At 28.6% G+C, this 23,847-nt stretch overlaps 2 protein-coding genes across 2 annotated transcripts; both read right to left on the bottom strand.

The window, feature by feature from the left end:
* Window positions 1-1,927: 1,927 nt before the first annotated feature.
* Window positions 1,928-15,708, bottom strand: LOC103577554 (RNA-binding protein 24-B). The gene is made up of 6 exons (XM_008558242.3): window positions 15,084-15,708; window positions 12,369-12,776; window positions 11,090-11,216; window positions 8,949-9,009; window positions 2,538-2,782; window positions 1,928-2,338 (listed from the first exon to the last, which is right to left on the bottom strand). The coding sequence occupies exons 2-6, from the start codon at window positions 12,627-12,629 to the stop codon at window positions 2,193-2,195; spliced, it is 840 nt and encodes a 279-aa protein (XP_008556464.1). The 5' UTR covers window positions 12,630-12,776; window positions 15,084-15,708; the 3' UTR covers window positions 1,928-2,192.
* A 5,107-nt stretch (window positions 15,709-20,815) lies between these two features.
* On the bottom strand, window positions 20,816-23,304 carry LOC103577566 (uncharacterized). Its single transcript, XM_014444227.2, has 2 exons — window positions 22,751-23,304; window positions 20,816-21,376 (listed from the first exon to the last, which is right to left on the bottom strand). Exons 1-2 carry the CDS (start codon window positions 23,111-23,113, stop codon window positions 20,816-20,818), a joined length of 924 nt encoding a protein of 307 aa, XP_014299713.2. The 5' UTR covers window positions 23,114-23,304.
* Window positions 23,305-23,847: the final 543 nt, after the last annotated feature.

The following is a 23,847-nucleotide window of genomic DNA, read 5'->3' on the forward strand; positions in this document are numbered from 1 at the left end:
TTAATTAATTATCAACTAATAATAATGATGATAAGTATAAGAGTTCTACTTAGTGATTAATTAATAAAAATGATATATCAATTCTAACATATATGAAAGATGGCAATTATGACGTCACTTATCTAGTAGACAATAATAACAATAGTAATGAAAAATAGTAATTAAATTGCCATTGTAATAAAATAATTGTCTTACATGACAATAATTATTCTAATGTATTTTCTTCAGCTATTTTATTTACGTACCACCTAAACTAATTTTATAATTATTATTTCCTCTCATATTTATTATCATTATGTATTTTTATTAATACGATTCGTTGCTTTATACAATTTATTATTTTATTACTTTCCGTCGTTGAGATAAAAAAAAATTTATCAACAATTTTAGATAAATTTAAAAAATTTGAAACTTAAATTTACTTGTAATTATAAAAAATTGTTAATTAATTACCATCAATTATTATTTATTAAATATTCAAAAAAATTTAATTGACCGTCTATTAATTTTTTGATAAATTTTGAGTGTGGAAATAATTTGAATTCGCGAATTAGAATATTAATATTTTATTATAATCGAATAATTTGAATTATTTCGATACTTTTTTAATTATCAATTTAAAATTAAATTAATCCACCTTTTTTAGATTGTTTGAAAAATTCAAATTATTCTCAAATTATAATTAAAATTTTTTTATAATTTATCAGATAAGTAAAAAAAAATTACATATAGACAATTCAAAAATGTATGAAGTCATTGAAGAAAAAATTTGCCAAGTGAATGCAGACTAAATTCAGAGTCGATGTGGATTGAAATAAAATTCCCATCACTCCGTTAAAAAAAAAAAACTTCGCGGAGTAATTTTTCTTAAATTTCCAAAATTTCGAGCAGCGAAATCTCCAGATTTTTTTCACTAGAATTTTCAGTGCAATTTAAAAATAAAAAATAATTCGATTATAATTTTGAATAATTTGATTCTAATAAAATTCGCACACTTGATTAAATTTGCATTGAAAATTACGAAAAGTTGACTTTAAAAATTTCAAATTTGTGTTTTTATTTACGAGGTCTCGAGACCAATCATTAAACCTTTATTGACTAGCTTCCAAAAATTATTTCATTTTATTTTCTCTACTGTACCATCTATTTAATCATTACTTTATTTAAATATATTTAACATATGATTGTATATTTATTGAGCGATGGTTGATATTTATTAATTTATCAATATATTAAGGCCTCAATAAGACACTTATTTAATTAATTTTTTAATTAAGGCCACATTTGAGTATTAATTAAAAAAAAAAAAAAAATAATAACAATTACAATTAAGTTAGTAGGAAATAATAATTTGACTGTCTCTTTCTGGTTAACAATTTTTTATAATGATTATAATTATCGAACTATCTACAATCTATAGATTGACTAAATTATTTTTATTTTAATATTTATTACTTATTTAATTCATCTTAAATTATTATTGTTATGAATATTAATATCTTAATTAATTAAATTAACTAATATCTTAATTACAGTAAACAATTATTGTACATAAATTAACGTACGTCAATTTAAAAATTCGTTTTAATTTTTTTAAAAATTAGTGATTCTGGACAAACACACCGACATTTTTTTTCATCATTTCTTTTCATTAATAATTAATAATTAAATTACAATAACAATAATAGATAAAGTATTTAAATATTATTGTTATTATTTGTGTTAAATAAGTTGTAATTAGTAGACTCTTTGGAGATTGACTTTATTCGTACGAGCCATTTTTTTTTTAATTTTCCCGCTCGTTCCGCATTTGGCTCCCGGGAAGATTAAGGAAGATAGAGGTTCAGTGACAGTGATTTTAACAAAATTTATAACAAAAGCCGAATAAATAATAAATAAAGTAATGAAAAAAAAAAAAAATCATAAATATTTTTTTTTCTTTTAAACAAATATTTTTAAATACATTCGCGCTCTTTCTCACTCGCGTTATTTTACTTAAATATCGCTTTCTCACTTAAATATCGTTGCTCTATAACATCTATACTTTATACTCTAATAATAGATTTACGCAGACGGTTATTATTTCGTCAGAAAAGTTTAAATGTAATTTAATGTATAATATTTTAAGTTAGGCTTATGCCGCAAATTCATATTTTATAAGTAGTCGTAGCAGTAGAGTAGTCTACTGTTGTCTATTGGAGTCGTGCTTCTTGGGGCGTCGTCTGATAAGGCAATCCCGGAAACGCTGCACCCGTCGTTGTTGCTCCTTGCAATGCCGCTGCACCTGGTAATGTCGCGTATGTATAGGGAGTTACGTAGCTTGCGGCTGCTGCGTTCGCTAAAAAAAAAATCTTTTTTAATACAATTGATCCTTATATTTTATTTTTATTTCAACCGTAAAAATAATAGACGCGATTTTTTTTGAGTAAATGATTTAATTAAAAAAATCAAATCAATTAATTTGTGTTAAATGATTATTTTTGATGACCTAGATGTTAAATCGCGTCTATCTCACTTGAGTTTTATTAAAGACATACCGGCCGCGGCAGCACTGGTGTATGGATAAGCAGCGGCTTCAGCGAAGTTGTAAGACGACGTACCGGGATAGGTAGCGGCCGCTGCAGCAGCGGCTGCAGCCGCCGCGGCATTCTGATACTCGTAGAATTGTGATGCCGCGGCAACAGCTGCCGCGTGGCTCAATTGCGTCGTCGGTAATTGCATAAGACCTCCGGGTGTTGCTGCTGTCAGATAAGGCGACTGGTACATGTAGCCTGGTGGTACTCTGAAAAATTATTTTAAAATTAGTATACTCCCAAAACTATTGAACGGATTTATAAAAAAATATATAGATAATTTAATGAAATGGTAATTTATCAATTATTTATTTAATAGACTACGTTTTACTACGCAATTAATTTAAAAAAAATCTATCATATTTATGTATAGACTATTATTTTTTTAAAAGTAAGACACAAAGGCGCCGAAGGAATCGGAGGGATAAAATATTATTTTAAATCAGTAAATAAAATTTGAATAGCCGTAAATAATAAAATTGGTCAAGGACTGAGGGACTCGAGACGTCAAAATAAATTAAAAATAACCATTAAATAACACGATAATGAGGAAAAAAGTGTTTTCAAAGTGACGTAAAAAAATTAAATAACGAGTCGGACGGAAGTATTCAGACATCCTGGACAGCCGTGAAGGTTTTTTTTATATTCACACGATCGATAATGCTCAGTATGTCCAGTCGAGTCTGCTGAAGAAATCAATATTTCCGGAGTCCTGTGGCCTCGGTGTACATAAACTACACTAACTAACAAAACCAACCAACTGCCCTTCTCATACACGTGTACGATCACGATCTGCGCTACCTTATGCCCCTTTTTTCAATCCTCCTTCATTCCCTTCGTTCCCTGGACTCACAACTTACACGCTTTTAAAAATATACTTTACGTATTTTTGCCTTTTTTATATTTTTTGTTTACGCGGTCTCAATTCTGACCGATGTGTCAACAATGACCCAACACTTTACTAATTTTATCTATTTCCCTGTTACAACCACGAACGTGTTGACCCTCATTCCTTTTATTAATCAAAAAAATTCTACTCATTCAAATAAACATCAACAAATTACTATCATATGATGTAATAAAAGTAAATATTTTTGTAGTCTTCTAGTAATATTTATGAGTAATTTTTTTTTTTTCTATTGGAATTATCTATCGGTTGTATCTCAAATGCGGTCACTGTGCATTATGGATGGAAAAAATCGCGTGCTACTATCATTCAACCAAGGGAATCTTCTATAATATATACAATATATATATATATATACATATACATATATATAGGGGATGGCCAGGCAAAACGAGATTGATAAAAAAATACACTCTTTTGATTCTAAATATACTAAATCTTATATTCGATTTATAATTAAAGATCATGAAAAATAATTTTTTATTTCCCTTAAAATGCAGGAAATGATTTTCTTTTAATTTTTATTTTTAACAAATATATCAACTAGGTGAAAATTTAAGTAGAACTAAAATTTAAAAATAGCCACCACGAGAAATTTAAAAAAAAAATAAATTTCTCAGTTCCGATAAAAAATTACAGCTAAAAATTATTTCTCACAAAATATTTGGCCAGCCTTAATTTCGGCACTCCCTCATATATTTATTTATATTCACCATTAAAATATTTTTTAAAACCTCGACAAAAAATCTTATCAATTTAATCATAAGATCTATTTAATTACAAGACGAAAAAAATGAACGTTTAACCTGTTGCTAAATTACTAAACCGGCGTTGAAGCAAGTACGAGATGAAGAAGTACTTGTTAATTAAGCGCATATATTATTAAGTAGTACTTGAGTGTTTATACATATATATGAGTATATATTAAAGAGGTTTACGTGGTCACGAATAACAATAAACGCGAGCTTGCGCCAACTTCCGTGACGGAAGTAAGTAAGCACCCTCGATTTCCGACGCAAAGTGGCTCGAATGATTGCAATCTTTCTCTCTTACCCTCTTTATGAATTTTACATTGTCTAATGGTTATATAATAACTGTTTCAATTCTAATGGACTGCAATAACATGGATATTTATTATTTATTATTTATATTTTTTTATATATATACATATATATGTATATATCTCCACTAGTCTATTTATCTAGGACACTATCGATTATTCAACAACTCATAAAGAAAATTAAAAAAAATATAAAATAAAAAATGCATTAGAGCGACACGGTAAATGAATTATGTAAATAGATTGAAATTACCCATTCGAAAAATATGTACCCGGTATTTATTTTATTTTTTAAGTGAAATTTCATGTGATGTAACGATTAGTTGGTGGAAAGAAAGCTAATTACCGGTGCAATTACTCAAATGTATGAGTAAAATTTACTACTAAACATTAAAAAATGTATTATCAGTTTTAAATTTGTTGCTATCAGTCGAGTATTCGCGCCGGCGCCAAACTGATAATCCAATGGGATCATCTACCAATCCGTGCAACTTGGAATTGGCCAATACCTCGTTACTTGGGCGTGGTGATTATTTATTTATTGTTTATTAAATAATTAATCATATTAATTAATAAGTATAAATCATATTGCCAGCATGAATTATAATTTTTTTTTTTAAGACCGAAGAATTACTGAGGACCTTAATAATTTATTTAAAAATTTTTATGTCTGATTAATTATTTTAGCGAGACACGAAAATTAGTAGACAGGTGTCTTAATATTATTCATATTTATATATAAATATATATAGACGTGATTGAATTTTCTCGCGCGACAATAAAGTTGAATGTTGAAAGTCGCGAATATTATTTTAGTGTACTTTCAAGTAAATGTATAAATATATGTGTATATCTAGTAAATACAGACCCTTAAATCTCTAAATGAGTGTAAGGAAATAGAAAAAAAAATATCACATGTGGGCGGGAAATCTTAAATGCTGCGACTCGCGTCAACCTCCGACATGGTTGGACAGGTGGATCTAAATAAAGCCTGGACCGACGCCAGCTACCAACATGGCCGATATATACGCGCGTCGTTATCTCAGACTCGCGACGACAGTGAAGAAATAGAAAATAAAAAAAAATTACATGTTTGTCGGGGTGATGAGTTTAGAGTGTTAGGTTTCGGTTTTAAATGTTTTCAGATCTCGATAATAATAATAATGTAAATATAAATAAACCATTAGCATTAAATAAACCATTTGTCAATGTTTAAATCTAGACGGAATCCTCATTTTTTTTTATATGTATATTTATATATAAATTTATTAAATGACATTTGTTAAGTATCTTAGTGCAGTTGCTAAAAAATTTACTCACTTATTCTGTTAATGTTAAATTAAATTATCAAGAATAAAAAAAAAAAATAGAATTTTTAATTATACTTTGGAAGATTAAACAAGATTGTTATAAATTCCAATTTTTATTTTTATAAATTTCTTTTAAGAAACTCTTTTTTTTTTTTTTTTTTATTAAAATCCAGATTTATTACTCAAGTCAACGACTGAATTAACAGACCGTAAAAATTTTTTTAAATATGAAAAAAAATCTATTTTGTGTTTTTTGAGACTACCTCATTTTGTCCGAAAATAAAAAATATTTTTTTTCTAACAGTAATTAAATATTTTTTTTTTTTTTTTTTTTTTTAATGTAAGTAGAAGTTAAAAATGTCTGTATTCATGAAAGGAAAGATATTTATTTAATTACGCCCCCATTCTAACCGACCCTCCCCTAAATAATAACAAAAAATAAATTTGATAAAATATATTGTAATGAATTTCAATTTTGTTAAAATGTTTTCACGACATCATACTGTAAAAATATTTTTTCACTAACCCTAGCACTTATACAATAAACTTTTATGTCTATGTAATAAAAATGTATATATTTATTTAGTATGAAGTGCTCTGATGTACTTGGAGTATAAATGAGTGAGGTGTTTGTCTAAATTACATTGGGGACACGATAATTGGCGGATCGATGACAAGATCATTTGATAGGACACGTAAAGTTTCTGGACAGTAACATTTTACAAAGAGAAAAGAGAAAAAAATAAAAATAGTATCTCCAGGGACTAAGAATCTAGTTTACTTTCCCTTGCATGTCTGCTGAAAAAATATTCCAGGCAATACCAATTACGTGTAATTGTTGTCATTATTTATTCGTTTATTTGCGATAGTTTGTTCAACGCAAGAGTCACTCAGTCTTGGACAATTTTTTTATGCTAAAAATAATTATTTGGATTTAGAGTCCAAGGCGCCGCGACACGGGTTAAACAAATCAAATTACAACACCCACAAAAAATAATATAATAACAATAATAAATCAAATTACGGAAACAAAGTGAGGAGAGTAAAAAAAAAAGATAAAAATTAAAAAAAAACAACAGTAAACACTAACAATCACACCAATAGCGACATCAAGTGTAGTTTAAGCTTTCGTCACACACGCAAAAGTTAATTATTTATTATTATTTTTATATCGTTCAATATTTTTAAATTGTTAGAGAGAGCAAATCAATCCTTATTATTTATAATAATAAAATTATTTCGATATCTAATATAAAAAATTTGAAAAAAAAAATATATATAAGTATTTGATTAATATTCAATTTCAACTCACATGTAATACATTATAATTTTTGACAATAATTGTCAAATAATTTGGATTTTCAGTATAATTTTAAAAATTAACGATTAATTTGAACTTAGAATTGAATTCTAATATTCGATCCGACCCCGGGTCAAAAAAATAACTTTATTTTGACTCTACTTTTACTTGATTTTGACTTAACTAACTTTATTTTAACTATTATAATTTTTTTAACTCAAAAATTTAAGTCAAACTTAACTTTCATATTTTAAAGTATGTTTTTCATTTACTAAAAGAAAAACTTAAACTTGACTTGCTATTGTCTTACGAGACTTGCTTAATTATTAATTTTCAAAATTATGCCAAAATCAAGTTATTTTTTTGATCCGGAACCCAAATTATTCGTCAATTCAAATTATTCGCACACCCTTTATGATTTCAAAAAAATTAACAATAATTTTATTCTAAAAAAAAAAATTATCGGTATTCTAAAATATATATTTATATGTGAATTTGCTGCATAATTTAAAACTAAATATATATAAAATTTGAAAAAAATGAATAGTGACATTGACCGTGAAGAAAAGTGTCGCGATGAGAGAATAACAAAAAAAGCAAACAAGTTTTCATCCGAATAATAATTTTGAGTAATAAGTAGGTGCCATTGCGTGATAAAAGCTCGTATGTAGTGCAGTTTGTCTCTGTGGTTCGTTTCGATAATTTACTGACATAAAAATAATACTGTGATGGAAAAAGCATTTTTATGTGATATTATAATAAATTTATCGGCATAATTTAAAAATTTTTTATCATCGCGCCGAAATATTCGTTTTAATTATCATGATTATCTGATTATTAATAATTAATAATTAAGTTTTTGTATTATCAGTAGATTAATAATAATCACTACTCAAATGTTGATTAAAAATAAAAACAAAATCAGTAGGTAAAATATAGTAGAAGATTAAAAGTAAAAACAATAAAATAAAAAAATAAAATAAAATAAATAATTAAAAAAAAAGAGAAACAATCGGTAAACAAACAAAATTAAATTTCAAATCTCAAATCTCTCAATGGCAGTCGCAACCAATCTTTCACGTCAATAAAAAGAAGAGAGAATTAAAAAAAAACCACACCCCAACAAAATTGAGTTCATCCTCGTAAACAAAAAAAAAAAAAAAAAAAAAAATAACGTTTATTATTAGATATATTGAAGATAATAATATGTATGTACTCATGATTATTACGGTTTCTCTCCCGCCCGCTTTTCTCATCAACTCATAGAATTTTCGACTTTGCTCTCTCTTTCTCTTTTTCATTTTCATAATCGATATATTTTTTTTGCTATCAATTGCACGCGATTCTTCTCAATCCTCCTTTTCAACCCCTTTCCCTTTCACTCCTCGCAGTGCCTTCTTGCACCTTCGAGATGCTGAAATGTCATTTCATATTTTTGCTTTAAACAGAACAAAGAAAAACAAAACAAAATTTCCGTAAAAGAAACTTTGATACGTAAAAAAAAAAAAAAAAAAAAAAAAAAAAAAAAAAAAGAACAAATAATAAAATAAATAGTATAAATAACTAAATAAATTTAAAATTTAGTCGTTTTTGTTTGATTCCGTTGGAATAACTGCTTTTCACCCGAAAATTTTTGAGAGAAATTTGCCGAAAATTAATTTTTCCTTAAATTGTTTTACATTTTTGGTTATTATTTATATGAGAGTAAAGTGAATGTTTGTTTTTCAAAGATTTCCGTATAAGAATACATTATTATTTTACTTTAGTTTAAAAGTTAAAGAATTTTTATTAAACTTACCCATATTGACTAGGCAGTACTGCAGGGTATCCAGTTCTTATGCCAGCAGCAAAAGGAAATGCTAGAAAATTTTAAATAAATAATTTGTTACAGTCTTCACTTAAAATGGTTTCTTAAATTTTCAGTGGATTTCATAGAATTTTAACTGATGCATTTTTCCTAATAAATATAACGCGCTTTGTTTACATTGCTCATAACTCTAATCGGACCCGAATAAATTTTTTCCAAATGTTCTTTCAGAAATTACTTTGATCAAATTCAAAGATAAGTAAAATCAGTAGATTAGTTTAGAAATGGCGGGAATTTTAAATTTTCAAAATAACAGAAATTCTACTTTCATGGCTACTTCTCTTATAAATTTTTGATTTTTATTATGAGACTTGAAAATTTTCAGAAATTTTTTTAAAGGAGATCTAACTGCCGGCATTTAATATAAAATAAAAAATGAATAATCGTAAATAGAGGAATTAAATATATAAGTAAATGAAAAAGTATGAAACAATACTCGAAAAATAAAATTTCATTAAATTTCACAATCTCGTGAGTAATTTTTGGCAATAAACGAAAAATAAAATCTTACGTTAAATTAAAACACTAAATTTATTGTTATAAATTTTCTATAAAAATATTAATTATCATAATTAACACTCAGATACTTTAAATAAAAATAATTTTATATTTTTATCATTAGCATTAAAATTAAAATTTTCTCAAGTTTGTGCATTCACTGAAATGTCATCAAATTCAAATAAGTTGTCGTGATAAGAATAATTTATTGTGTCGGTTGTTAGAAAATAATCCAGATGATTATAATATTAATATATAAGCGAATAACAAAGAGACATATGATCAGTTTAATTATTTTTGACGCGAAAGGCTATGCAGGCAAAGTAATTTTGGCAAACGGCCACTATTTGCAACAGACCCGAGAATGTACGAATCAGTCGAGCAAATGACTCAGAAGACAGTTCGTTTAAATTCTCAACAAATCTTTTTTTATTTATTTATCTAACATTTTATTTTTCATTTTATCATTTCAACTCACAATTTATACTCGAATGCTCTTTTTTTTATACACTACGCTAAACAAAAAAGTTATTCTGTGTAGCTTTTACTTACGACTACACGCAAGTTTATTCCCAAAATATATACATTCACATAAACTAAAAATATGTCCATGCCAAGTACTATAAATTAAAATATAAAATCATTAAATCATGATAATAGTAATTGAATCAAATTATATTATGATTATTGAATCAACTAATTTTGGCAGGCTTTCAATACTCTGACGCAGAAAAATTAAGTTTAAAAAAAAAAAATTATGTAACCAAACAATTTGTACGTACAAATTAACGGAAGTTGTCGTCCCTTGATAAAATTAAAAATTCATAACAAGAAAAATCAATTTCTTCCCTCCAGGTTGCTTATAAATTTAAATAAATAATTTTGTCAGTGAGTCTTATTCCGAGAATAATTATTCATTGATAAATTTACTTTTTTTTTTAAATTATTTATTTATAAATCACTATTATTTAACCTTCTGTTACGAAAATAATATATAGACATATATCTAATATATTTAAGTCTCTTGTCATTATAATTTGTTTATTTCGGTATAGATTTCTTGACTTAAAAAACGATAAAAAAAAATAATTATAAGAATCTATTGATCATAAAATATAATTTTAGCTGAAATAAACATGTGGTATAAAAAATTATAATTCCCGGGCTTTGGAAAAATTTATAATTCAATTCTCGGATTTTAAACTTTTATTAAAAATGTGACGAACAGAGAACAGGGAAATATTACAAGTGTTCCATAACGGACACACTAAAAATAAATAAAAACGTAAGCATGAAAGCAACCGAATAACTATATAATATATGCAAGTAAGTGAGTATGAATAAAATAACGGGTATTGTTTCCCATGTACTGATTACGCGCTGCTGATAATTCTATACGTTATATTGCAGTCTAGTAGTAGAAAAAAAAAAACCATGACTCTAATCTACCTATTATTCTATATCACTGTGATTACAAAAGTACTTTGGAATGAATTCTTTCACGTGATAGCAAGCAAGTAGAATAAGTAATTTTATTTTTTAAATTACATTCTTAATCGAAATATTTGACTTACTGGTTTGAAGATTGCCACGTGGTTTCGCTCCCAGTATTGCTAAATTAACATTAGCTTTCCGGCCATCAATTATAGGGTTTGGATCCTTACAAGCTCTTTCAGCCGCTGGTCGGTCGCCCATAATCACCTGTGGTTAATTAATCAACTTTTATTTTTTTTTTCGGGTCTTTTAAATTATTTCATAAACATAAATCCCACAATGGCGCACACAGATATTGTACAGTAATTAATTATTAATAATTATCATTATACAAAACATTTAATTGTGATTTGATCATTAATAGATTTTCAATTAATGATAAATAATAAATTATAAAAAAATTTTCAAGGATAATTATCATGGAAATTGAATGAAAATTTTTAATTTTAAATAAACATCAATTTGTTGACACAGAAAAAAATGATTTATTAGCGTAAGAATTTTTTTTTTCACCCCTAGAAAATTTTTTTCTTTAATTTATGATGCGAAAATTTTTTGCGCTAAAAAATCCTTTTTTTCTGAGCATAATTAATAAAAATTAAAGCATAATATTTTATGAAAATCCAATGCGACTATTTAAATATATATGTGCTATGTAATTAATCAAAATATTGAATTGGATTCAAATAAAAAAAATTTTAAAATACAGTATTAATTAAAGAAAACTAAGAACTTTAATTAGTTTAATTAAAATGCAGATTTTTTCGAATAATTATTCAGCTTTAAAATTAATTAAATTATGGACAGTAAAGAAAAAAAATGCATTGTGGTTTTAATTTATATGACATTTATGACAGGAATTTATTTTGAATTTTTGGAATAATTTTCTACAGTATTTAAATTAATGATCTAATCACTTGATTAAAAGTAAATAAAAAACAATGAGAGCAAATGAAAATATATTTTAAGCGTAATATAAAAGTCAGCAAAAAATAAAAATAAATAAAACGTTAACCAAGACAGTGTAACGGCAAGCTAATACTTAATTATTATAAATAAAAAGTTTGCTAAAGTCTAGAGACTAGATACTGAAAAAAAAAAAAAAAAAAAAAAAAAAAAAATAGAATAGTAATAAGTTATAATTTTCTTTGGCAATGGAGTAATATAATAATGAATGAGTTTCACCGTTTTGCATACTCCATTTCCAACGAAACATTTGTCCCGGGGAAAGTCTAGAGTAGTTTATACGTTTTGCTGCATCATAGAAATGAGACAGAGATAGAATAGAAGAATAAAATGTCGTGGTAAAAAAAAAGATAAATAAAATAAAACAGCATAAATAAACCACTGCACACTTACGAATCCATATCCCCTACTTTTGCCAGTCTGTCTGTCCGTGATGACAACAGCTTCCTCAATGTCTCCGTACACATTGAAGTGCTCTCTGAGACTTTTGTCGGTAGTGTGATACGGCAGCCCGCCGACGAATAATTTTGTCCAGGTCGTGTCTTTTTGCTGGGGCGTTACGCCTGCCAATGCACCTAGACTTGTTACCAGTTCATCTTGACCAGTTGCTCCTGCGGCAACCGCACTCAATCCTGTTGCACCTGGCATCAACATTTTCACGGGCAATTACTTTTGTTTTTTTATTTTTAAATATCCTAATTCTCTTCCTCTGCTAATATTTTTTAATAATATTATTATCGCTGTTTTTAAGACTAGCCTACTTGAGCTCAAAGTATCACAGATGCCATCTGAGCAAAGACTCTGCAACAAACAAAAAAAAATTTTTTTTATTTATTTCTTTTATATATATATATAAGATGTTAGGAAAGATATTAAAGGGTGTAGAGTGACATTGTTACAATGAGGGTTTTATATAAATGCTAATGTACTTTTGTGTCATATATATATATATACTTTAATATTTAAAAAATAAAAAACGGTTGATAGGAATAAAGAACTAAAAAGACCAGCTAACCAGGTGTGTATCAGCAGTTTTCCCGCCCAATTGGGATGACCTGCTGTTTCAACCGGTTGTCAGGCACTCGTAAAAAAGCCCCATATCATATACTACATATTAATAAATATGTGATATATATTGAGCCGAACCAGTATCGCAACTGTCTAAATACCAAGTAAACATTGGATTTATTTTTTGTATCTCTACTCTTATTTGACATGACATTGACCCAGTTTAGATAACACCCTAGGGCACTTTTCGCTGACTGATTACTGATAGATCAAAATAATCAACTGAGGCTTTATCATTTTTTTCTTGCAGATCAAGCCGTTGAAATTTTATTTCAGTAATTTATCGACCTTGATTCGAATTATTTTTGAGTGATTTAATTAAGCGCTTTCGTGGCAGTTGACGTAAATACCGACCGTGATTGAAATTTAAGTTTTATTTTAAGTAAAAAAATTAAATTATAATTCTAAAGACTAAGGTGAAAGACCCAATATCCGATCAGGGAACTAGTATCCGATCACTTCATGTATTTGTATATCTATATTTAGTAAATATAAATATACAAGTACATGAGTAATAGGGTACTAATTCCCCGATCGAGTACTGGGTCTCTTATCTTATAGTAATTATGGTTAATAAGTACTTCTATGATATTGGCAATAATTTTTATATCATTAAACAAGATGACTTATATCTCAAAAACATATAGTAAACGATAGAATTTATATAATCAAGTTACTGAAGGTCCCAATAAAGGAACGAAAAGTCCAATTTATGGTCAAAATTAAATTATAATTTTTGAACTACTGTCCACCTCCCTAAAATTTTATCATTTTATTATTTATAATACAGTCAACTATACGAAATTATTAAAAATTATTTTTTAATTATTTATTATACCCATAATTATTTTTAAAAAAATTAACAAAGTCAGCATGAATTAAAGAGCCAAAATTGATTTAAAATTTAAAAAATTTAAATATTGTTAGTTTATAAAAATAAGTTCATGTCGTATATTTCCATAAAAAATAGTAGCATTAAACGACCAGTAAAGTATAGTGTAAGCTGTAAAAATTGGCTATAGCAGTAGAGCACAAGCAGCACAAACCAGCAGAGTGTGGCTGACAATGGGCAGCTGCTTCTGCTGTTCGTTATACGAACCGGTGCCTCTGTACATTATTATTATTTTTTCATTATTATTATTATTATTATGACGATTATTATGTACAGTACACGTTAGACGATACACGAAACAGTGCAGGAACGGTACAGACAAAACTAATACAATCACAACAGAAACAGAGTATCCTCGTGGTGGCGGGAAAGCAGGTAATAAGTACGAAGCAACAAGGGGGTTTGTACTTTTCTTTCGGTGCTTTCTACACCCAGTACAGCCGGGGACAAAAATATCAGGGGACCTACAGTGTTCCTCTTCTTCTTCTAGGCTAAACAAAACTTGATAAAATTTACGGGTAGCAAGAGCTTCCCAAAACCTTGCAGACTCACAGGGTAGTGAGAGTAGAGGGCTCGCTTGTGCTGCTGTTTATCTGCAGGGTGGACTCAATACAAGTGAAAGAAGGGACAACTGGGTTTAGTTTTGCCGTAAGGATCCTGGGGATAATTCAAACCATCCGTCCCCTAATGCCAGTACCAACACAAATATAATATGCGTCGCCAGATTCATTTTTCGTATCGTCTTTGCCCAAAAATAAACCTCAAGTTTAACTCTCATAACTCCGTTAGATGAACTTGGTATTTTTATTTAGATTTTTATTTTAATACAGCCCAAGTTAAGTCAGATTATCTAAAACATAATGTATATGTTAGTATATATGTACATAGTATAGATTTAGACTGCAGACGGATACATTGAATTTGAGTTTCAGGCTCAGGTTTATTAATAACACACGTAGCACGTGCCCACAGCGCACTAACTTGCGGGATATTTAACATGTTCATTATATGTTACAGTACTGGTCATTAAAATCTACTTAAAAAAAAAAAAAAAATTACATACTCCGTCTTGTACTACGAAACAAATTTCACGTGCTGTTGTTATTATTATTATTGTTATCATGAACACATAAAATAAAATGACTCACCTATAGCAAATTATTTTATTAAAACAAAAATTCCCAAGGACACAAATCCGCACAAAAAATAATAAACCGCAACAACACCGTAAATCACAAGTAATTTACTCGCACACAATTTGAAACTTGCTCACAAAATAATTAAGTGTAATTATTTATTGATAAATTTATTGTGAGTATAAAAAATATATATTAATATTATTGCGATAACATGCGGCGTACTATTTAAAGGGCGCGCGCGCACACACCCGTCACGGAGAAATATCCACGTGCGAATGACGATTCAAGATCTGAGACAGCTGCGACACGAATGTTGGTTCGCCAGAACGCGAAGCCTCCTGGGGTGCTGACGTCCATTGGTTACCGAGTGGGTCACGTGGTCACCCCCCTACTCCGACAATCACTCACCGAATCTCCCTGTCGCCCTCTACCCTCTGCTCCCTAGACTCCCTTGTGTCTCCTCTTTGTTCCTCACTCAAAACTGTTAACTTTCAACTCACTCTCAACTCTCAACTCTCAGCTTATATTACACTCTTACTCTTACTCTTACTCTAGACCCTCTAGACAGACTCAATACATACTCACGCGCTTACTGCTTCTTATACTTTTACTTCTTTTTACTCTACTCTGTACTTTTTGTTTCCTCAACCTCTTCTGTGCACACAAATTTTATCTTACATCTTCTACCCTCACTTATTATATTTTTTCTTATCTCTATACTTATTTTTTTTTTTCTTTAATTATGTAGAATAGATCAGTCAATAGTGATACTAATTTCAAAATATAACCGATTTTAAATATAAGCCAATAACAAATTTAATTTATATAAAAAAAAAAGTACAGGCTTGATATAAAAAATTTACAAAATTGATATAAATTTGTATAGATTTTTAATTTTTAAAATCGTGAATCTTCTGAATGTAATGATTCTAAAGTTAACAGCCAATTAACAATTTTCGAATTTTTTTTTTTTGACAAATTAATTATAAAAAAAAAAAAGTAAAAAAATGCACATGTAGGAAATTAAAAAAACTATAAGTGCAATTTTTCAAAATATTTTTTTTTTATAATTTATCATTTTAAATCAAATCCAAAAATGATTAAACCTCGGCTGACTTTAGTATCATTTAAATTTAGCAGACATCAGATGAATTTAAAATTATTAATAAATAGAGTAAATAATTAATAAAATAAAATTTCAAAAAAATGCGCAATTAAAAAATTTTTAAATTAGTAAGTGCATTTTTTTTAAATTTTATTTTTTAAACTATTTACTGTATTTATTTATAGTTTTAAATTTGTCTAATATCTGTTACATTCACCCTCCTTTCTTTTCGTCAACTCAAAATAAAATTTTGGTCTTTCTTTAAAGGTAACCAAATAATTATTGGCTTAAATTTTACTTCGGAAATTTTTTTCATACATATGTATATATAGGGTAGAAGTAGCACTTGTAGCCATTGCTCAATTTTTGGACATTTAATACTTTATTTTAATTAATGAAAAAATATACCCATTTTTAAAATTAATTTTGTCATTGGGTCCTTTACAAATTATTTTATTCAAGTTTTTAAATTGTCCAAAACTGGCCCTAAAGTGGTCAAAAACGGTACCTCTACTCTTTATATAAAGAAAATTTTTTCATTTTAAATTATTATTTTATTTTGTCGCAAATTATTTTTTAAAGAAATTAAATTCAAAAATACAAAACAGAAAGCAAGGCCTTAAAGTTATTACGAGATTTAGTTTATAAATTTTACAAGTTGATTTAAAGCTAGCGCATGTGTATTTTGGGTACATTAGAGTACATTATGTACATTAGCGTTTATTTTATCTTATTTTTCTGTTTTGTCTTCTTTTTTTTTATTTTTTTTTTTACCGCGACTGTACACTCTAAGTAACGTAGCGCGACGCGCCCAATCTATAAACTACTTTCATCGGTGAACTGACGCGAGTTGTGAGCCGGCTCTGGTTTCCGTTGCTATTCTTGTATATCAAAACTCACATACTGGCGTTCACGCATCCAAATGTCTCTTTTGTGTCTTCCGAAGCCAGATATTTTATCATCATAATAAATTATAATATCAATTAATACATATTTTACTTGATGATTGCGAAATTCTTGAGTCTCCATTGCAGACAATTGGACATTTTTCATCTTAATTATTTGCTGGATATTTCATCCACATTTTCCTGAGGTCTTTGTGATGGGCATTGTTTGGCTTAAATATAAAAAGATCGAGGTGGTCGATCGTCTCAATGCAACAGCACACGTATATTGTAGTTTTTAAAACATATATGTATGTATAGACGTATGGGATACGCCGGAACATCAGCTGTTGGAATAATCGTTGAAGTCGATGGCAGCTGTTCTGAGGAGAGAGTCGTGCCTCGTTTTATTTTTTCGACTCAAAAATTTTTTCAGTGCATTTAAACAAAATCTTTTGTTTAATATTTACCTCAGTTATACTTTTATTAAAAATTATTATTTTTGGAGCAAAAAAATTTTTTAGAAAAAATTAATTAATTCATTTTATTGATATTTAATTACAATTAATCATTTTTTACTTTGCATATTAATCATTTTAAATTTTTGATCAAATAATTTAAAATTTTAAATTCACATCATAAGTTAACGTTTGAAATTTCAAAATACAAGATACATTTGAAATTTTTTTATTCAATGGTTTATTTTTAGTTCATATTTTTTTTTTTTCACTGCAGGAGTTATTTTTTTTTCTTTAAATGGACATAAAAAAGTCAACTTAATATTTAAAAATTACAATTAATAATAAGTACAAAATTTTTACTTTTTTGGTAAAGTTAATTTTTTTATTCATGTAAACTTTAAGTAAAAAAAAAAAAAATAATAACCCCTGCAGTGCAAAGAACAACGAGGTCTAGTTTTCAATGCCTGTAAAAATCGTTATTTGATTGAAGCGGTTTAAAAAATGAAAAAATTACAAGGGTTAAAAAATGATAAAAAATTTGAAAATTAATCACAGTACCACTCTGTGAGCTTTTCAATGTGTTTTCCATTTTTTAAGCTTAATTCAAATAAAAATAACCATAAAAATAAATCAGATCTCTTAAACTTTGCGAAATTACGAGTAATTGACCGGTCATATTTTTTTGTCCACAAAAATAATTAAGAAAGCTATACATGTTTTTAAAATAATTAGCCTATAAAATTTGATTTAACATAAAAAAAAAAAAAAAAAAAAAAATAACTGATATAGCAGTAGAGCAAATGTTGGTGTATGCTACATGACAGCATGGTGTGGTTGGTATGGTATAGTAAGGAATGGAAGGAAGAAGACCCCATAGGTTCGTGGCACGCGCTGCCAGCTGCCCCACAGCTGTCTTTTAAAAGCGACATTTTCTTTCTTTTTCTCTCTTGATACATACACACATGCATACACACACATACACACAACAGCCTACCCCTCAGTAATTTCCAAGCGACTCTTACTTTGCTCTTGCTCTTGCTCCTTTACGTTTTACTTCTCAACCTTTATATCTAACACACATTACCCATTACATCCTATCCCACTGTCCCAGAGAAACCGAAAGCTAAAAGTATTCCTGCATGCTGCATCAGGCCATCGCATCACATCCCTCTTATACTCACATTCACATCCACATCGACATTTACCAAAACTAAACAACATAACAATGCGGCCTCATATTCACCGATTCTTATTTTATGTAACGCAACACATTTATCCTCGATACAAATCTATATCCCATTTCCCATATGTGACCGACAATAAAGAAAAACTACAGACTATGCAGACAACAGAAAATTTTGTTTCGGCCTATTGTTAATATAAAATATATAAATCGATACTAAAATGTCATAATTCATAACGCATGGAAAGTCATTGTAATAAAAACACATGGACTACTTTTATAAGTTTAAGTTACGTTACATATACATATACTTAATATCATCAGCGGATATATTTATATAAACTTTGTGCGGCGTGTAGTCATGATTGAAATTATGTTTAAATTAAACACATAACAGTCCTGTCTATGGCATTGAATTTGCGGTTTTTCGTCCGGTTTATCCCGACACCGTATACATTATAGGTAAAAAAAATTAGGTGACGGATATATAATATATATAGCAGGAAATATTCTTGTTTCGTTAAGTGTTAAAGTACAAGTACGGCACTTTGGCTATTGGGTTTCTATTGGAGCTTTATATTTAGGATACGGTGGAGTGACAAAAAGAAGACAAAGCCCGTTGATACTACCTTGGATATGTGTATTAGAGTATAAAGAGGGTAAAAACGTGTTGTATGTATCAGCAAAGCGGAGACAGAAGGTGGTATAAGTGAAAAAAAGGATGAAGGAAAATAAAAAAGCGCAAAAAATGTCGCACTACACCGTAAGGGCCGGAAATCCGAGGGCGTCAACCCCTACTTGTAATTCTTTTCCACACTCTCTAGTTATTTTAATTTAAATAATAAGATATATATATGTATATATATATTTTTTGTATTTATACTTTTTTAGAATAAAATAATTTTGGGACTTGCATAATTTTTTTGAGTTTGAGTCTAAATAATTCAAATTTATAAAGTTTAGAGAAATTTTTAATAAGACAGACATTTGGTGTCTGCTCGCGACTAACTACGATGAGTTGTGTATACAAATGTGCGTGTGTATAAGTATATGCGTGGCGAGTTAGAGACAGTATTCTGTAAATAGATGAGCTCGTCTTCCCCCAATCTGGTCTTAAAATAAAATTGAATTTTCCATAGAATCACTAGTTGCTCATATTTACTGTATTGCTGACAGATGATATCAGCCATTAGACAAAATGACGACTTTTTTATATTTATATATATATATATATATATATATTACGTCATTTATTTACGCGTATTTTAAATATTTTATGATATATAGAATAGTGAGCCGAAAAAAATAATTTGAAAACAAAAGAAAAATTTGATTAAAATTCTATTTCAATAAGTAGTTTTAAAAATGTTATCATGATATATATTTTTAGGTTTTTAAGTACAGTAATTTCACAGTACATCTGTGCAATCTACATATACAATTGTGTCAATAAAAATATGTGGTTACATTATTAAGTTCACTCTTCATATATATTATTTTTTTTTTTTTTTTTTCTGTAACATTTTAGTCAATAATTTAATATAATAAAATTATTTTTAGTTTATTAATGATAATAAGTGTATTTAATTGTGCATTTTATTTTTTTGTTATCTTTGTCTGAGCTTAAAATTTTTTGTATATCAACTGTTTCCATAGTCTTGATTTAGAAGAATATAAAAACCTTATTACATATTTTCCTCCATATATAACCGCATTTTTTAACAGTTACATCAATAACTCTCACATAAATACGTTTTCATTTGACCTTACTTGGATCATCCAGGTTTTTCTTCGCCATTATAAAAGAATGCTCCTCAAGAGTGTCAATGCGATAACACCTAAAAATATTTCTAGTAATTTTGTATTGACTAAAATTAAGCTTCATATCTAACGTAAATAAGTTTGCCAACTAATTGTTCTATTAATTTTCTCGCTTAGCCGATTAAAGATTCAAAAATCGCCCTATTGACAATTATTAATTATTGCTTACATTAAAATTTTCTGTTTCAAAGCAAACGAAGATATGATATATATATATTAAATAATACTATCGATCGAATACTTAAAAAATAATTTATAAAAATAAAAATAAAAGCAACAACAAAAAATTATTCAATTTTACTCGAAGGTTTAAAACTATTGGTATTAATTTTCCTGCTTTTATCATTATTAGGAAATTTAAGTGCTCTTGCGTATGGTGGGTAGATTGGCCAGTGTTCGGTCGGTGCAGAAAAAGAACCGGTCGATGAGTGATCTACTGGAATTTCATAATAAGATTCGGGATGATAGTAATCTTGATTAAACGCTCCTTGTCCATATCCAGGTCCAGGTCCATGTCCATAACCATGTTCGTAAATACTAGGCGGAGGACCATATTGTATTTCGTTTGGATAACCATATGAATGAGATGGCAATCCGGGTATCCCGGGTATCAAATTAATATTGTTTATGTTTTGTGGATTTCCACCATAATATCCAGGATGAACAGTTGTATTGACTGGAGGTACTGTAGTTGATACTATTTGAGTGTCATTCTTATTAATATCATCAATGGTTTTATTAGTGTTATCATTATTTTGTCGAACTGTTGGTCCTGATGTCTTAGAAACTATTGGAGCATTACTATTACCAACATTAAAACGTGTTCCTTGCCTTTGTTCTAGATCATTCTAAAACAAAAAAAGAAAAATTTTTTCCTACATTTTCAGGGAAAATGGGACATTAAAAAAAAAAATAAAATTGTAGTTTAGATATCAAGTATGAGTGTCTTCCCTAATAGCCACACTCAAAATATAATTACTTAGCAAATTTTGCAGTGAAACATCTATGGCTAATTTAACGACAAGTTTCTGATAAGCCTCGGCTGGATAATACTTGCGTGCAAGTTGATGCAAATCTACGGCCGTCATCTGAATGTAATTTGACTGAAGAACTTGCTGTCAATTTGAAGTGAAATTTTCAATCAACTTAACGTGATTGTCTGACAGTAACACTTGTAGTCAAATTGAATTCAAGTTTACAGACAATTTACTGTCAACTTAAAGGTAACTGCTTGTTCTCCACCACTTTCCTTTAAGTTGGCTTCAGAATACGGCTGTAGCTTGAAGCTAACTTACGGTTAAGGTGGCTACCAGGGATTATTAAATCCTCCCGGTATTATCCGGAATTGTCCTTAGATTCCCTGATAGCACGAGTTGATCGTGAAAAAGTTGGTCATTCATTAGTTTCCGACCAACTTGACGACAAGTTGTCAACAGCTTTAGATTTTGCAACTTTTGGCTACAAGTTACCGCCAACTTTCTCAGAAAGTTGGCGCCAGTATGGAGCCGCAACTGGAATGCAAGTTTTTGAGGAAATTGAAAGTAAACTTACCGTCAACTTATGATCACCAACTTTTGCAAGCAACTTTTGCCACCAACTTTCTCAGAAAGTATTCGTCAACTTATTGAATTTCCAACTTTTGCCACGAACTTTCTCAGAAAATGTCTATCAGCTATTGGAGGTACCAACTGTTGGTGGTCAACTTAGTGTCCAGTTGCGGCTGCAAGTTTCTCGTCAGTTTCTCGCCAACTTGGCTATCAGGGTTACTTTGCTCAAAAAGTACACTAATGAGTACCTATAGGCGGCAGATTACCGATCGCAGATAATAAAAGGCGCTTGAGATTAATAAAAAATTTTGTCACAAGATAACTCAATGAGTTATTGCGATATTTTTTGAGCGCATAATATAGTGCACGCAACCAAAAATTATTTTTTACGCCGCTGACGTCACAATTTGAATAAGTAGGTATTTTTATTACCCACTGTGTCTTATATAATACTTTAGTTGTCGACTATAGGTGCTTAATGACGTACATTTTGAGCATGTGATAAAAAAATTTGGGAATAAGTATTAGAAGAAAAAATAATCCGCGGGGATTTAATGTCGAGCGTAAAAGTGATGAATGTAAATTTAAAATCATTTTTTAGAAAAAAATTTTTTTTTTTCGTTCCATTTTCTCAGACCCTTAACTAATATTTAATAAAAATATTTATTTACTTACATTTATTTCTTCAATAGACTCTTTAATAACATCTTTTAAGAGCGAGCGATTAACGATTCCCAATTGCTCTCTATCATCTTTGGTAATAACTCTAATGGGTGACGTTTCTTCAGCGCTATTGTTAACTTCATAATTGTTTGAGTTATTCACAGAAATTTGATTAAGGTCGCTAGAAGTTTCTTTGCCAGCCAACTGTGACTTTATGTGATCGAGCATATTGTAAATTGAACGGAGTGATTTATCGAAAAGAGTCGTAGAAAGTGCAATATATGGATAAGTTGAATCGTAAACGTTAAAGTTATCCTGTAATGATGATATTGGAGGCATTGGTAAGCTCTGATTAGTATCCATGAATATGGGCATGGGCCGTGGGTGTCGCTTGGTTATAGGGTTACTTTCTGATATCAATAATTCTGGATTTGATGATGATGCTAATGCTGCAGAACTAGCTAAACTACCGATTCCCAAGCCAGTCAAAAATGATGGTGTGTAAAAAAATTTAGCATTACGATTCTGCCCAACAGATTTAACTCTTTCTGTTTTTTTTTTATCAATTGTCGATGACGAATTTATTTTTGGTTCAATTGATAGACTAATATTTGAAAATTGCGATTTTTTTATTATCGACGAATTATTGAGTGACTTTGAATTTATTTCTATGAAAAAATATATATTTATATATGTTGTTATAAAAATAAATTTTATTTATTTAATATTCTCAAATTACTTACCGATTAATTGAGAATTGAAGGTAATAATTAAAATAAATACTTGTAAGAACCTCATTTTGTGGTGATCAAAGAAAAACTGATAGAATTTCGTGTGAACAAGTAGACAAAGTCTCTGGTAAATATGCGGGTTATTATATGTCCCTCATTATTTAAGATGAAAGTTACCGTCCTATTGATAAGAGATAAAAAAAGAAAATTTTAAAACCAACTTTATTAGGTTTTTAGTCCAGTAAAAATACTTCCGGTTGATGATTGAACGAAATGACAATAGAAATTATTTTTTTTAAAATTAAATTAACTTTATAAATTATAGCCTCTCAATTTTTTTTTATACCTGCAGCTTTCAGAATATTTAGCAATAAGTTC

Source organism: Microplitis demolitor, chromosome 3, assembly GCF_026212275.2.
Source record: "Microplitis demolitor isolate Queensland-Clemson2020A chromosome 3, iyMicDemo2.1a, whole genome shotgun sequence".
NCBI classification, from domain to species: Eukaryota; Metazoa; Arthropoda; class Insecta; order Hymenoptera; family Braconidae; genus Microplitis; species Microplitis demolitor.

Bases quoted from the DNA above. Each gene is read 5' to 3' on its own strand.
- LOC103577554 (XM_008558242.3), bottom strand. From the start codon at position 12,629: ATGTTGATGCCAGGTGCAACAGGATTGAGTGCGGTTGCCGCAGGAGCA. The intron at 11,217-12,368 runs GTAAGTGTGCAG...AATTAACCACAG, and splicing joins AAAGTAGGGGATATGGATTC to GTGATTATGGGCGACCGACC. The intron at 9,010-11,089 runs GTAAGTCAAATA...AAAATTTTCTAG, and splicing joins ACGTGGCAATCTTCAAACCA to CATTTCCTTTTGCTGCTGGC.
- LOC103577566 (XM_014444227.2), bottom strand. From the start codon at position 23,113: ATGCCCATATTCATGGATACTAATCAGAGCTTACCAATGCCTCCAATA. The intron at 21,377-22,750 runs GTAAGTAAATAA...TTTTTGTTTTAG, and splicing joins AGTCTATTGAAGAAATAAAT to AATGATCTAGAACAAAGGCA.